Source organism: Strix uralensis, chromosome 8 (genome assembly GCF_047716275.1).
Source record: "Strix uralensis isolate ZFMK-TIS-50842 chromosome 8, bStrUra1, whole genome shotgun sequence".
Lineage (NCBI taxonomy): Eukaryota > Metazoa > Chordata > Aves > Strigiformes > Strigidae > Strix > Strix uralensis.
Genome location: NC_133979.1, coordinates 2,734,217 through 2,750,929, shown reverse-complemented (window position 1 = coordinate 2,750,929; position 16,713 = coordinate 2,734,217). Strand labels below are relative to the sequence as shown.

Here is a 16,713-nt window from a genome sequence, read left to right as displayed (position 1 = left end):
TAATATTGCTAAGCTGTAGCTTTTGAATTGCTTTTATTGTCAGTGTTAAGTTGTGCTTCCTTAGAGATTATTTTAATAAGAAAGCAAGCACATTTTAAAGAGAAAGAATGTGGCCTATAAACTACAGGAGCGTTTGAGATCTGTACCCTACGGTTATATTCTCAGCTCAGTTCCTGCTTGACTGCATGACTTGGGAACATGTCATTTACCTTCTTTGTTCTTCACTTTTTGTCCATGCAGTGAGTAACTAATAATCACCTGCCACAGAGGAGTTTCTGAGAGACTTGGAGGAAAGTTGCGATATAGCTGCTAAGAACTGTTATTATCATTCTTTCTGAATTGTATGATCTTGAAAATGGGAACGTGGTGGAGATGCTCGTGGTGAGGATGGGTGGAACCAGCATGGAGCCACCACCCACCAGCTGGCACTTGGAGATTGTGGCCACTGTGGAACCCTTTGAGGGAAGATGCTGTGTTTTCCTTGAAAAGTAGCTGTTTCTCCTAACAAGCTCTACTTGAGGGGCCCACAGCCTTGTTAATTATGGCACAGGGATAATGAGAAACGGAGAAATTCTTGAATCCCAAAAGTAGAAGCTGTACCTGTCTTCCCTTGCACAAACAGGAGAGCACAATGAACAAAGCGGGAAGATTCTCCCCTCCCCTTTTTTTTTTTAACCTTTTCAACTATTTCTGTATGGTGAGTTTTTCCTTGACCCACATTTTCATGTAAAACAATTCTTGCTAAACGTTCACGTGGACATTTTTAAACAGATGTCAGAATAGATAATGCTAACGATGTCAGAATAGATAATGCTAACAGATTGGGTTACGGAGCTGTAAGCAGCAAACCTATTTAATGTTTTTGGAGTTATTTCGGTGTAAAGAACATGATTTTTTTAATATTAGTGGTTTTTTTCTTTATGAAAACTATGTGGACATTGTATTTATCGTTACACATAAATGTATGTACGTATGTATACATACTATATATAATTGCCTTAATCTCTTCCTTCCTTGCTCCTGCCTTGGCTTCTTGGGACCCAGTTATACTTCAGAGATTCAGGAATTATCATCACGTATTAAATAAAATCTGTCAAATCCAGCTTTAAGTTTCCAAAAGACTTTAACTGTTTGCAAATCAGACATGAAGCTCTATCAATTCTGAAATAGAGCTACTTGTATTTCGTGTTGGGACCCTGGTTATTCTTTTCCACGCACATACGAGAGAGGTCTTGAATAAACATACCTCCAAGTTTGACCTCCCTTTGTAACACTACTTCATTTTTCATTTTTACTCTCCGACCTTCAGTTCTTGCTGATAATCTGAAGTCTAACCCAGGAATTAAATGGCAGTATTTCAGCTCAGAAGAAGGCATTTTCACCGTTTTCCCAGCACACAAGTTCCGGTGCAAAGGCAGCTATGAACACCGCAGCAGGTATGATTTGTCTCCTTACAATTTACTGGGCAAAGCACTAAAACTGGATTCCTCAAGCACTGATTTCATTTCAGCATTATGCTTTGCCAAGACGACAATGTTCATGAGTAACTTTTAATGGGTTCTCCTAGGTTTGGTTTTTAAAGTGCCAGTTTTCACTTTTAAGAAACTTTAAGTAAAATAAAATTGCATATAGGTTCCTCATCTCTCCCAAATCAGATAAGCTGTAAGTAGCAGTAACTTGTAAATAGTAGGTCAGCCCTTAGGCAAAATTTGACTTATATTTGATCCATACTTGACCCCTGTTAATAAAGTAGTGAACACGTATTCTACTGATTTGGCAGGTGCATTATCACTTTGGGGACAGGGTGGAAGGATGAGAGACTGGAAAGGGCATAGGTAGGAGCATTTTTCCAGTCTCCACCCAAGGTTTAAGTGGCACATCATGGATAGTAGGGAAGCAGCAGTAGTGGAAACTCTTTTTCTACAAAAAAAAAACAAACCTGGAAAAAAGAATCAAATGATGACAAGGTTTTCCTGCATGGGAGGATATTTCTGTTCTGTAGGCATGATGCAAAGCAGTTGCAGCGCAATATTTTTTCCCTAGCTTTTGCTGTCAGTAGTGTGGAACTGATAAAGACTCAAGGGTGGAATCTTCTAAGAAAGTGCAGCGGCTTTAGTATCTCTGGTCACACGTTAGCTAATTGTATGAGTTAATCTATGCGGAGGAAGGATCAGCGGATCCAGGTATGTTTCCGTGTAGCTGAGTGTGCAGAGACTAAGAAGTGTTTTGGTTACCTGTCAGTGTTGAGCAATCAAATGTTTACAGATGTTATCTTCTGTGTGTCATCAAAGCATGAAGCGTCTGGGCTTGATTAAGATTTCTGTGGTCTCGGAAAGGTGTGGTCTTAAGATGTGAGAGCTGGGGGTACCCCAGTCTTAATCAGAATTTTGACACTAAAACTATTGGTGATTTCATCCAGATCACTTCATCTGGGTTGCAGTTTCTCCATGGCTAATAAGGGATATCTTTTTGCTAATAGTTACTTCAGAGGGTCGTTTGGATGGATTAATTAGTTAATACTTAAGTGCTTTGAAGATCAAAGGCCCCATTTAAGTTCTAGGTATTAATACCATTATAGCGCTGCAGGCTGTTTTACAATTAAGAACTGATTTGTGCCAGTTGTTTATTGCAGTGCCTTGACTAAACTCTTCTGCGTTTCCTTTACTCTTAATAAGATTTTTGTGGCTGCCTTTGATATAATAAAACTTAGTTCCCAAAACTCACACTTGATTTTTAACTAGTTTTGGGTCTGGACTAAAGACAGAAGTGAGTCCTGTGGTTTTTGTTTTTTTTTTTTTTTTTTTTTTAATCCTTCCTCCTTGCTGAAGATCTTCCTGATTTGTTCTGGGTTGAAACCTTGGCCTGAGAGCTTGTGAAATCTTTCACACATCTCTCACAATATTGTGCTGGATCTGAGCACCGCTTCACTGAAAATATGGTTTTTGATGTTAGCACAAACAGACACATGGTAGCACCAAGAGCCCTCACCAGTGTTAACTCGGATTGGCCATGGGGTTTAAAACTGCACGGACCCAAGGGGCTGTGGAGCACGAGCCGTGTGAAATGAATTCCAGGGCACCAAGAGAAAACCCTTTCTTGGCCAGAAGCCTTCCCTTATTACAAGAAACCAAACACCCTATGCTAATGCAACTCTGCACAGTTGCACAGGTTTTTACTTGTCACGTAACCAGCAAATACCCACTATTGGACTTACTTTTACATGTGAGTAAGGTTCCGGGCACACATTTATTATGAGGCATTTCTTGCCTGTCAACGCTTAATCCAAAACCTGGTGTGAGCTGCTGCAAACAGTAGTCCCAAACACTGCTGCTGCCTCAGCAAAACTGTTTATTCCTGGCTGAAAGTGGTTTGTGTGGCAGAGGGAGAAGGATCCGACACCTAACTTGGGTTAAAAAATCAGAAAGAGAGTGAAAGCGAGGGCCTTTTCTGGATGTTCAGATTCTCAGCTGGTCATTCCTAGTAGCAGTTTTCATAAAGGCAAAAATTCCTGTTATAATTCATTGTTTCTTTGTGGGGTGTTTTTTTTCTTTTAATTCTTTACTGTTTTCAGTTATAAATGCTTTAGTGGAAATTATAAGGTGACTCATGACAGTGGTTTGGGTTTTGTTCTTCTTCAGGCCTGTCTATGTTTCTACTGTTCGACCTCAGTCCAAACATATCGTTGTCATTGTGGACCATGGGGCTTCGGTCACAGAGACGCAGCTTCAGATTGCCAAAGATGCTGCTCAAGTTATTCTGAGCTCTATAGATGAACACGATAAGGTAAGCTTTCTCCAGGCAATGAGCATATTTTCCTTGGTTTCAACCATGCTTGGTGTTTTCAGATTTCATCCAAAATGGTGTTTCTAACTTGTGGTCCCTGGACTCCTGGGGATCTGTGTTCTACCTCTAAGGACTGATGAAGACTTGAATTCACTTTTGGAAGTTTGTATTACTGCAGGAGAAACATTTGGGGATCCTCAGGCTGGAAAAAAAAAAAAAAAAAAGGAAAACCACTGATCTAAGGCAAAATCCTGTTTCTGAGTAATCTTTAAAGGCTGCTTCATCTTGGTAGAGACTTTAGATGGTGGTCAGCAGCGTGATACAGTGTGTAATTAGGAGAACTGTGCTCCGAGCCTGACAACTTCTGAAGTGCTAGATTGCTTTGAGCAGCTCATTTTACCTCTGAGGCTGTCTTTCTTTGCTTGTGAAAATGGAAATTATTTATTCTGCTGCTACACTGTGGTGAGCTGAAACATAATTAGTGTTTGGAAGATTCCCAGACAACTGTGATACCAGCAAGGAAAGGATAAAGCAAAGGGCCAAGAAATCCATATTTTATTTCTTGCTCTGCCACAAATACTTTACTTGACAATGAGAAAGTCACTTAACCTGTAATTTTTTTAAGTACAGATTGCAACCAGGGGCTCATAAACTGCTTCTGTAGGACCACAAGCAGTTCTCAGTTTGGTCTTTACTTTTAGTAATTCTGTGCTAGTGGGACCTTGATCATTCTTTCTGCTTGGTTATTGGTTTTTTAGTAGGAAGGGAGTTTGTCAAATCAAGTTGAAGAATAAGTAATTGTAATCTTTGCCTTAAGTCTTCTCATTAATAGTATGGGAAAAACACTTTTAACTTCTGTGCTTTTAGAGAGTTTTAGTACTGTAAAATAATGCTTATAGTTGAGCAGAATTAATAGTACTTAAATTTAAGTGTCAAAAGTGTTTGTCTTAATATGGACCTATAATGAAGAAAATACATTTAAGACATATTACTTGATCAGTAGCTCGGTGGTTATGAAACCTGTTATATGGGTAGATAATTACTACTTAATTCTGTGACTATCTTGCATCAGTCATAATTTATAATAAAGTATGCCACTCATTTAATAAGACTGGTATGTTATGTGTATATTAATGCAAGTGTTACCACTGCATGCCTTACAGGATAAAAACTGGTGGTGGATTTGGCATGCTTTGACAGAAGTGTTAAAACAACATAATGCTTTGCCTATGAAAAGTTCTTAGAGGTTTTTTTTTTTTCCGTTTTCTGTATGCACTCCACTTTTCTATAGACACTCAAGGCTTTCCTGAAAATGCTCTCTGATTTTTTTTTTTCCCAGTTATCTCTAGTTCACTGAGGCTTCTGCCCAGAACAGTGTATTAAATATTATGTATGAGCAGAGTGAAGCTGACTTTGTCTGAGAAACAAAGACTGAAGTCTCTTTTTCTTGAAATCACCCTAAGTCTAATCCTTTTCAAATTTGATGGATTTATGCCTGAAGCATTTATTTTTTAACAATTGAATTTTAAATCCACGGAATCTCTTCAGTTGGCTTATCATTGTGTTTTCTATATCGGTGCGTAAAGAATTATAAATGGTAAGGTAATCCAATATAGTTTCTTCTCTTTTAAGATCTCGGTGTTAACCGTGGCAGACACAGTAAGAACCTGCTCGCTGGATCAGTGCTATAAGACATTTCTGTCTCCTGCCACTAGTGAGACAAAAAGGAAGATGTCCACCTTCGTTAGCAGTATAAAGTCATCTGACAGCCCTACGCAGCACGCAGTGGGATTTCAAAAGGCGTTCCAGTTGATACGAAATACAAACAATGGCACAAAACTCCAAGGAAGTAAGTCCCTTGTTGTGCAATCCTGATTATTTCTGAGGCTTGCAAAGGTTTTCTTATTTGAGATTCTCACTTTGACAGATGCCAGAAGAGTGTAGTGTCTTGAATATTTTTTTTTTAAAAAAAAAGCACATTTTTTATTAAGTAGCACTTACTTGATCTGGAATCTGCATGAGTGACTGTTGAATGTGGCCATTCCCTTTTAATTATTTCACTTGCTGACTTCCCTTTCTTTTGAACGAGAATATGAAATTGAATTGTCTGAGAGCTGAATTATTTCCCAAATGTGTGTGGGGGCCAGGGTCCTTCCAATGAAAATTGCTGTTGCTGCAGGTTCATTTAATTATTGCTAAAAGACATGTACATGAGTAATGTGCCTGACTAGAACCCTACGGAAGTGGCCCTTGCTTCTCGGGGAAAAGGGTTTTTTGAGAATACCCATTATGGGTGATATTTTATGGAATGTGAGGTTGGCCTGGCTAAATTTTCCTTCATCTAAGAATATCTTCCTGAATTTTAGTGTATGCATTACAGGCTTTCTCCTTCCCATTCCCAAGATTGGGGTTTTTGGTGTGTTTTTTGTAATGAGGATGTGGTAAAAGATGTGGAAAAGATGGATTTGAAATTGAGTGGCACATTTGCTTGCCAGGAAGCTGTGGAAGGCAAATTCTTGAAGCTGTGCTCTGAGTGCTCGCTGGAGTTGAGTAACATTGCCAATGCCGCAGCAGGGTGGAGAAAGCAGACCGATCTCTATCGGTTTAATCAATTTGTGTAACGTGGATCCCACAGCTTGGTCCTGTGCCTGCTCCAATGAGTGCAAATTCTTCAGTGTCCTGAGGGGCACCAGCTCAGATGCTGTACAGAACAGAGGAAAGTGAAAAAGAAAAGTCCAGGAATTAAAGTGCTTTGGAAAGACTGAGGAAATGCACTCCTATTTCATGTGAATTTCCTTTGGTTTATAAAATGGGCTTTTGCTAGTAAAGGTTCGGCCAACTTCTGACCTTTAGTCCACAGGTGCAGTGAAACACTTATCTAACTGTACACTGCTTAGCTGAAAGATAGGGCTGTCAAGGGCAGCTTTTTACCTTCTTCTGGCAAAATGATGAAAGGGGTGCAGCTTTCTAGAAAATAAAAAAGACGTTAATAAAAACCAGCATTGCTGAAGCTGCCTAGGATAAGATGCGTTAATCATCAGTAGTTATTCCAAGAACATGAGCTGTAGAGCCTTGCAGCATCGTCCTACATAACTTTTATGTTTGGCACTATTTGTATATTAGGATTAGAAGTTTTTGGTGTATTCTTCATTAATGTGAAAGCTCATACTTTTACTAGGTTTCATACCAAACAATTATTTTGAGCTGCAAGTACGGAAAGTTAAAAGGCAAATGCTTTGGCATTAGGTTTTCTGTAAGTGTGAAAGATTCTAAAGACCTAATGTGTAAATAGCAAATTTCAGAATTCATAGGGTGAGACACAATAGGTTTGAGAAGAGGATGTTTATAAAACACGTCTTATTTTCTTATAAATAATCTTTTCATCTTTTTAAAAATAAAAATAAACCTCGAAAAAAATATCATTCATTTCACTGTTAATTTTCTAACATCCTGTTCCCGGAGAACAATGTGTGGGTGTGCCGGGGAAGCTGTTGAGATACAGCCTCGCTCCCTCCCGAATTCGTGAACTGGAGGGAACTACTGGTATGAGATGGAAGAATTGTGCAGTTGAACACGTCTGAATTTCCTGCCTTATGCCAGTTCCTTTTGCAGTCCTGCTCAGCAAACCCTCATCCCAAAGTATAAGAAAATGCTCAGCCACTGAGTATCAACATTCCCTGAAAACTTTAGGTAAATAGGTAGGGGCGTGTGCGTCTGTGTGTGTATATATATCTATAAAATTGCAGTGCAGATACATATATTATATAAACACACACTCTGTGGGCAGGTAAGTGCAGGAATGGTACTCTGAACATAAGGGCCTTTTCCAGCTGTCGGAAGCGTAGCGTATCAGATAGCATGGGATGATCAGCTGTTGAATGGTAAGATGCCCTGTTTAGCACCAGTCCCTCACGCAGACTTGGGACTATCTTGTGTTACTCCTACTAGCAAAGCTGTTAGACTGCAGCATCGTGCCTGGCTGCATGATACAATAGCTGTGCTATAGCCTAGGAAACACATCAACAATTTTCCTTAAACTACTGCCAAAGCTGTATTAATACCTGGCTTTGCTTTCCCTACTTTTAACTTAAAAAAAAAAAAAGGACAGAAATTCCCCCCAAATTAATAGCTCCTCTCACTTGTTTGTATCAAAAGCCAATTCTGGCTGAAATTCAAGTCATGATGACAAAATGTACAAGTCAAAGCATTCATACCTATTTCAAAAGATCACATCAAACCAACAAAAAACCCCAGATGGGACAACAAAGTTGGTATATAACCAACTAACCTCATGTGCTTCAGATTATATGGTGGTGTATGATCCCTACAAGTGTCTTAATTATATGCATAAGATGCTTTTAATACTGAGATATGGTATGATGAAACAGGATGGTGTGTGAGCAATTATTTGAATTTACATGTTCAAAGGCTTTGAGGCAGGCGGTTTGCAGAGAACGTACTCAGCTTGAAAAACGCGTTCAACGTCCTGCGAAGCGAGCCCGTGATGAATGGCGGTGTGCCGGGCCGCATTTCTCAAGCGTTACGCTCTAACCTACGCCGAGGGAAAGTATCAGGGGCCTTTCATCCTGTGGCATCCCCCAGCTATCGCACTGCGCGTCAGGGGCTCGTTTGCAGCAGGGCTGATGCAGGTGCAAAGGAGAAAGTACAATCAGATGCTTCCCTGGGATGCAGCACAGCTCCGCTCTGTGGAATTGCAGGATGGGAGAAGAACAGTGGGTCAGGAGAGGAAACTTGCAAGTTTTTTGCTTTTGTTAATCCCTCTCCGTGGAGTTAGAGCAGCTTTTGCAGCATGCTGCATGCTGGTCTCTCATGCTCCTGCCTGGTTGCAGCCAGGCCAGAAGGTGCCTGTGAGGTCTGCTCAGGAGAAACGAGCCACGGAGCACTGAATCAAACAGGTGTTTGTTAAATGCTGTGAATGGAACTTTAATAATGAATGATATCATTCATAAGACTGCAGTGTGTTTATCCGCCATAGATACCTGTGAATCTCACAAATGAAGCTGTTGCTCTTACATCTGCTTACAGCCATCTATTGCCACATGACTTTCCTGTATTAAAAATCTAATGCGCTTTCTGATACATATATATATAAAATTCTTTTTAGATACCGATATGGTCATAATTTATCTCTCGGCTGGGATTACATCAAAAGATTCCTCGGAAGATGATAAAAAAGCTACTCTACGTGTCATCAATGAAGAAAATAGTTTCCTCAATAACTCAGTAATGATTCTTACTTACGCGCTTATGAATGGTAAGAAATGTTCTTGCATTTCCAGTGGATGAATATTCCCTTTCATTGTACAGCTAGTGTATTAAGCTCATCCAGATGTAATTCCACGCCTTATTGGGAGCAGTTTGTTAATGGATTTCGGCCTCTGTAATCCAGAGGCTGCATCCAGATGTTACTTCTTTGGTGTATATAAAACTGTGTGCCATTTTATGTTTATATATCACAGTGCAGCTGCTCAGGAGATAAAGTATTGTTGCCTGAATTGTCTAGTGGCAACCAGACTGAATTAAATTTGCAACTATTGCAACTGTAAAACTTCCTGACCGTGTTTTCTGGTGCAGCAAAATGAGAGTATACGTGACTTTTATTTCAGTCATTAGCCAAGGAGCATCAATGTAACATCAAACATAATCTGAAATGAGTTGATAACTTAAGACCCAACTTAAGAGTGAAGTTAAATATGAAGATCATGCACACAGTAGTTTGGTATCCTGTACTTTTTCCAACAAAGCATTTTCAGTAAGAAGTCTATATGTTCTATTACTAAACATTACACACAGACTCTAGCCAAGGAAACTAATGCTTAAGCTAATGTATCACTTGACTGTAAATTTAAATACTCATTTGAGACCTTATGTGTACAGAAGTCTTTCATTTGTCTGCAGGAATTGAGCCCGGGACTTGTGTAAAATGTGAAACTTTAAGGTTTAAGCTAAAGAACAAAGCCTGCTATCTCCAAGGGTGTATAATATGCTCCTGGTCCTTTATGTGGACCAGCCACCGGTGGAGAACAAAGAGCTGTCCTGTGGATTTATGGGTCACATAAGTCTTTGTTAAAAGATCTTTGTTTAAAGTGGTGATGTGAACAGCATGTTGAATTTTTGCACCGTGCAGCAGTATGTGAGAGGCAGTCTTACTAAATTTTGTACTAGCTGATTACTTTTCCTAAAACCATACTAGTCTTTCAGCACTTTACCTTATCGCTTAAGTAAGCCTATAGTATATTCAGTCCTACGCTATAGCATATGTATCGCTTTGCTTTTATTTACAGTACTTTGGAGTAAGATACAGATGGAAATTAAGCTTCCTTTATCTCCTTCCTTCTATTTCTTGTGTCTCTGTTTCAGAGGGAGTGACAGGTTTGAAGGAACTGGCCTTTCTGCGAGACCTGGCAGAGCAGAACTCGGTGAAGTACGGGGTGCCGGACCGAACAGCCCTGCCTGTGATCAAGGGAAGCATGATGGTCCTCAACCAGCTGAGTAACCTGGAAACTACCGTCGGCCGATTCTATACAAACCTCCCCAACCGCATGATCGATGAGGCAGTCTTCAGTCTGCCTTTCTCAGATGAAATGGGAGACGGTAGGTGCTCACATTGAATTTAGGTATAAAAACATAAGAGATTAGGTTCCCTTTGCTTACATATTCTCATTTATACTGTACTCTTATAAGATGATGCTTTTAGGTGTGTTCCCAAGGCAAATATAAAATTAGCCTTCCATGCCAGTAGGTTTTTTATCTGTAGAAGGTCTAGTTATGAAAAAAGTGGTACTAAGACATGAGGTAGATAGATTCTCGGGGGTGAAATTTGTTCTTATGTATGTGTACATATACAGCATCCGTAATTGAGTTTGCAGAGAGAAATTCTTTGTATTTGAGGGAAGCAATCTTGTCACATTGAAATGACAGCTATCACCACATTGCGCTGTTGCAGGGTTCATTATTTCAGTACTTCTGTATGTCTTGAGGTCTTACAGGTAGATTCGGGGCATTGCATAGGTCCCCACAGTGGAAGAGAGAAAAAGTTATTACTGCTTGAGCCTCCCTTTCCTGTGGAGCCATGGACATGACTTTTGAGTCATCCTGCCTGGTGGAGTTCCCTTTATTCTGTCTTTGCACCCCAAGCTGTGGTTCTTCACAACTAGTTTGGCATCCATTCCCCACTGCCGGGCTGTAAAGATGCTGGACGCTGGCACTCAGACCCCTGTAAGAGGGGGAAGACAACCAGCTTAGCAAGTGGCACAAAGAGTGATTATTAATTATTGTCCAAAATTTGCTATCCTTAGCTCTTCCTTTAGCTTCAGCACACTTGGTCTGCCCCCAGCACTGGGCAGAAGAGGAAGCCTGAGCTGGCTGGTGATCACCTGGCCAGTCTGGAGCGAGTGATACACTTAATTTAGTGGAAGCCTGGTGACAGTTTTTCCAAAGACTGTGAATGCATCCTGAGGAATATCTTAACGCAGCAGATGTCTGCAGTCTGGTTCTCCCATCAGTTTCTAATTTACGCTGACATGGTGGGAAGGTGCATGGATCTTCCCTTATACCTTAAAATTAGACACCATGTTAATAAAAACTGTGCGTTCAGCTTGATCTGATCTCACCACTACATGCAGTAATGGAGAGACTGATGGTGTAGATATTGATGGAGACTTCTGGGAGCGTACCAGCATGTGCATGAGATGACATGTCTAAGAAATGCAGAAATTAGACAGTTTCATCTGTGCTCAGGGTAAGCAGGGTGATGCTTTTTGGGTTCTTGCCAGGAGCAGGTTCAGGAGGTGGGGATGAGCTTAGGCTGCTCCCATGGTGCTGGTAGAGCTCCCCCGGCTGGACACTGACCCAGCTGTGGGTCCCACTGCCTCAGCTCATACTTGCTTAGGCGTGGTCAGTTATAAGCTGCAGTGCTGCTGCTCCTTTTGCCTTTGGGATCTGGTGCCCTTCCTAAAGCTCAGCGTACACGCTGGAAGGCCGAAGTCATAGGATTTACCCCTGCTAGTTTTTGGGCCGCTCGCCTGACATTTCTCTGGCACTGCTCCAGTGCTCTCTGAAGAGATGTAACCATCCCAGCAATGTTAGGAAATACAGGGGTGATTTTATATTGCTTTGACAATTGAGCAAATTCTGTATTTCTTCATTCAGGACTTTGCACATTCTTAATCTCATCTAGTATGTAGGAGTAGTTGAGGGTTATGCTGAACAGTTTTCAAGGGCTGCTGAGTTTAGGTTCTGCATTTGCCTTGCGTGTTGAGTCCCAAAACAAATTTAAGACTATTCCTGAGCAAATCTCTTCTGAGTCAGAGTGCTTGCTGCTTTTTGCGTTTCCTAACCTCAGTAATTAACTGTGTTACTATTCTCTCACAAAGCCATATCCAAAATTTGAGCAACAGAAGGATTAGGAATGGTGCAATAGAGAAGGTTTGTCTTACATAAATTTCAAAGTGTACTTAAAAGCTCATACATGCAAATGTATTTTATATTGGTTTGAAGGAATAGAGTCATAAGTTTCCAAACAGCAGTGGTGTAGGAAGTAAGAGAAGTAAGGTATTACCGAGAGTTCTTAGTTCAGGCACAAGATGTGTCCCAAACCATTGTGTAATTATGGGTATGACTCCCAGTACAGTGGCCATATTGGGATTTAGTTAAGCAGAGGAGGTTTAATATTCTGAATATGCAATTAGATAAGCAATAATTCATCCCTATTGTTGCTTTACAAGTACAAATTCTCCTCCTATTTTTTAAATCGCCTTAAATGATGTTAAAGGAACAAAATACTATCTTGGCTTTTCATGCAAATGATTTTCTTATCTGCAAGACATCCACCTGTAGACTGACAAAAACCCCAAAACATTAATTGTGGTGTGTATTTTAATAAATTGATTAAATGTACCCTAGGTCAGTGTCAGAAACATAAAAATTAACTAATTAGGGAGAGTGGCTAACAGCAGCTGGAGATGACAGGTAACCTGCTCAGCTTCCCTGTAGGCATGCCAATTTTTGTCCATGTTCCGTCAAGGAATACTATATAAAATTTAACTGTATAACATTTTGAAAGATAAAGCGCATGCTCTGTTTCCTCTAAAAATAATTAACTAGATATTATCGATGATGGTTGTATGTTATTTCTCTCATTCTAAGGCCTGATAATGACTGTAAGTAAACCGTGTTACTTTGGAAACCTGCTGCTAGGGATTGTTGGAGTAGATGTTAATCTCGCATATATCTTGGAAGATGTCACCTATTATCAAGATTCGTTGGGTTCCTACACTTTCCTCATTGATAATAAAGGTAACTTTCTGGCTCAATCTCTTCTAGTCCCACTGAGACATTAACCACCAAAAGGAAACTCTTAATCCTCATGTCTCTAAATAGTAACAAGTGATAATATTTATTAAAAGATTCATTGCATGTTGTTTGGTTAGTTTTGCCTGAGAGTGGCTGGAGACTGTATGTGTATTCCTGACTTGAAATGTCTGTACTGGAGTTTTGATGTGGAAATGTTTACCTGCTGTTGAGAATTTCTACATGTGTAACATCTGAGGCTTTCTATATGTGTAGGGCAGAAGGCAAAACTGGTGTATATGTGTGTGCAGCTTTTTTCCTCTGATCCCAGCCTGTCTTTATTGCTTGGTTCTTCAAGCTGTCTTTCATTTGCAACTTAGCAAGTTCTTAGTTTGCAACTTCTTTGATGACAGCATTGCTTGTTCCCTTTTGTTAAGCCTTTGTCAGAACTGTATGTAGTCACTGTATTTTTTTTTTTTTCTGTAAATATTGGTCCTGGACTCAGTTCTTACAGTGTCTGGTTTTGTGTCTGTCATTTTTTAGGATACACTCTTATGCACCCATCCCTTACCAGGCCCTACCTGCTGTCTGAACCACCTCTCCACACAGATATTATCCATTATGAGAACATTCCTAAATTTGAGCTGGTGCGTCAGAACATCCTTAGGTAAGGAGCTGGGATGCGAGTCCAAACATTAGCAGTCCTTAGGACACTAGAAGTATTTCCAGAGGAGTTTTAAGAGACTGTAAGGTAAAGTTCCTTCTCCTACAGTATCTGGATACTCGGATGGATTTTTTTTTTTTTTCCTCCACCCTCCCAGTGCAGAGCAGTTCTGGTTTGTTTTTTCCTCCAACTTCCTTTATTTTATCATTTTTATCATTTGCTGTGCTAAGCAGTGGTTTCCACAGCTGATCTCTTCCTAATGTCTCTCTTCCATGTCAGGAGGATTTTCCACTGGGTTTTTCTTTAGCCTTTGTCTTATCTGAATATGTGTTTTAACTCAAAATGTGGCGGTACACAAGCACATTTTCAGCATACATACAATTTTTTTTCACCCAAGACAGATAACAGTTAATCTCTTCATATCTCAAGATATTTTTATAAGTGTACAGTAGATAGGTTTTGCTTAAGAGCTTTCTCAGTGTTTAATAAAATGCTGTATGTTACATCTGCCAATATAGCATTCCCCTGGGCAGCCAGATCATTACGGTTCCTGTGAACTCCTCACTGTCTTGGCATGTAAACAAACTGAGAGAAGTTGGAAAAGAAGCCTACAATGTCAGCTATGCCTGGAAAATGGTAAGGACACTGCTGCAGGATGGCATGGAGTATGTTCATATATCGAAGAGTACATTAATGTATTGAATATAGTGAAGCATGAAGTATTGCTCCATACTGAAGTATTGCTATATATTGAATTACTCAGAAGCTGCACGAACGTGGAGTTTTTTTTGTTACAGTGAAGAACCAATGGCATTACCATGTGAGGTTTGTCACCACGTCATTTTCAGAGGTGTGGCTGTATGCTCACCATCAAATGAGCACCATTTCTGTGTGCTCTTTCTTCATGAAGGCACTCGTTTCATAAGACGTGTAATGTATAGTTGCACAGAGATTATACTTGTGCTTTTCCAATGGAAGTAAATGTGTACTGGTCTGGATGTCATACTGCAATCCAGGTGACACGGAAATACCTACCAGAGACCACATTTGAATACACTGCTGAGTCAGTGTTTAGTATTAAATCATTATTTTGCTTAATACTGTTATGTTTGGGGCAGACTGGGACAATCCGGTAATTAATACAGCTGGGTAAATGTCAGCCTCTCATTCTGATACTATCTTGTCGCATAACTGTATCAGTAGCCAGTGATGATGTTTGCTGTAATTTAACACTTCTCTTACAAACATTAGTTATATCGAAGCTTTCATTGAAACTGAGTACAATGTGTATGCAACAGGCTATATTACCAGTTGTGTTTTAAGAGACCTTCTAGCAGCTGTCCTCCTTTCTTCAGTTTTGAGCGTATCTGAACACTTATCTTGACCTAGGGATTAAAATAGAATCTTAAGGCTAAATAAAGTCCAGGTGAATTTTGCAGATGCTAGAAATAATTGGCTGCTACTTTGTGCCAACAAACTCAGGAGCGTACTTGAAGATCATTTCACAGTATTAAGTTAAATCCAACCTAAAAGATTAAGAGGAGCAGTTTTAAGAGATTAAATCTGTCATTGTGTAACAGAAATTCATATAGGAGGGTGTCTGGAGCTAATTTTCTAATGTTGTAATGCTACGTTAAATATCAAACACCCTTGCAGAGCAGCTGGGTGACTCCCGAGTTTTGCTAGTCTGATCTACTGTAGGATACTTAAAATATACAAACCAGTAAAGCATGTGACACATGCAGCCCACAATTAAGAGTGGTAATGATAAAATTTTATTTTCCAGAGTTAATTTGTCTGCATTTTTCATAAAGGGAATGCCAGTGTGTTTTTATCAGCATACATACACTTTTTCTTCACCCAAGACAGATAACAGTTAATCTCTTCATATCTTAAGATATTTTTGTAAATGTACAGTAGATGGGTTTTACTTAAGAGCTTTCTCAGTGTTTAATAAAATGCTGTATGTTATATCTGCCAATATAGCATTGCCCTGGGCAGCCAGATCATTATGGTTCCTATGAACTCCTCACTGAAGCCTGTCCTCTGTTAATGACACTTCAAAAAGTGTCCATGAAACAGTATTAGAAATTATTGCTAATTGAGTGACAAAATGAATGTCTTAATGTAATCTTTTTTCCTGAAAACTCAGTATTTTTATTTTTTGCATAGCCTATGGAAAAGTATTTTTTGTACAACTTAGTGGCTCTGATATATACAAGATGTTTACAGGCTGGCATGTGGCTGGATGGGACTGAGTTGCAGTAATCAAGTAATCTCTTCACTGAAGAGAAGTGTCTCTGTCCTGCCTGGAGAGCAGTATGGCTTGAGCACAATCCCCCTCTCTGTTTTCTGTAGGATCAAGTCCATATTAGCTTCTTTGAAAAGGAGTTGTCTGTTTTCAGAGAGAGTGGGAGCTGTGATCCTTGAAAGTATGGCAAAGTGTGGTGCTACTTTCCAGAACTGGACGAGATGAGCAATTAAAGAAAAGAGGATGAATGCTCAATAGAAAATAAGTTCTCTAACTCCTCCACCTTTTTGTTTCTGCTTGATGACTTGCCCTTGTTTTTCAGGTCCAGGACACGTCCTTTATTCTGTGTGTTGTGGTAATACAGCCAGAAATACCTGTTAAACAGCTGAAGAATCTCAACACTGTCCCCAGCAGCAAGCTCCTGTATCATCGGCTGGATCTGCTGGGCCAGCCGGACGCCTGCCTGCACTTCAAGCAGCTGGCTACCTTAGGTAAAGCTTTCTTGCGGTTAGTCGTGACCACCTCGTGCGTGTTTCTGTAGAGTGTGGCAGCAGAAAGTAAAACTCTTCTCATGAAACACTGGGAATACTCTCCTCTTAGAATCATTCAGGTTGGAAAAGACCCTTGGGATCATCGAGTCCAACCACCAGCCCTGCTCTACGAAGTTCTCCCCTACACCACATCCCCCAACAGCTCATCCAAA

At 40.0% G+C, this 16,713-nt stretch overlaps 1 protein-coding gene across 2 annotated transcripts in view; it reads left to right on the top strand.

Annotated features, from left to right (window-relative positions):
* CACHD1 (cache domain containing 1) overlaps positions 1–16,713 on the top strand; it is a 111,479-nt gene that overhangs the window by 73,912 nt on the left and 20,854 nt on the right. For both annotated transcript variants that reach the window (XM_074875836.1, XM_074875837.1), the window contains exons 5-13: positions 1,310–1,436; positions 3,639–3,783; positions 5,416–5,632; positions 8,909–9,058; positions 10,165–10,398; positions 12,952–13,101; positions 13,639–13,762; positions 14,278–14,395; positions 16,333–16,501. In XM_074875836.1, coding sequence (XP_074731937.1) covers positions 1,310–1,436; positions 3,639–3,783; positions 5,416–5,632; positions 8,909–9,058; positions 10,165–10,398; positions 12,952–13,101; positions 13,639–13,762; positions 14,278–14,395; positions 16,333–16,501 — 1,434 coding nt within the window. The remainder of the gene's footprint in view (positions 1–1,309; positions 1,437–3,638; positions 3,784–5,415; positions 5,633–8,908; positions 9,059–10,164; positions 10,399–12,951; positions 13,102–13,638; positions 13,763–14,277; positions 14,396–16,332; positions 16,502–16,713) is intronic.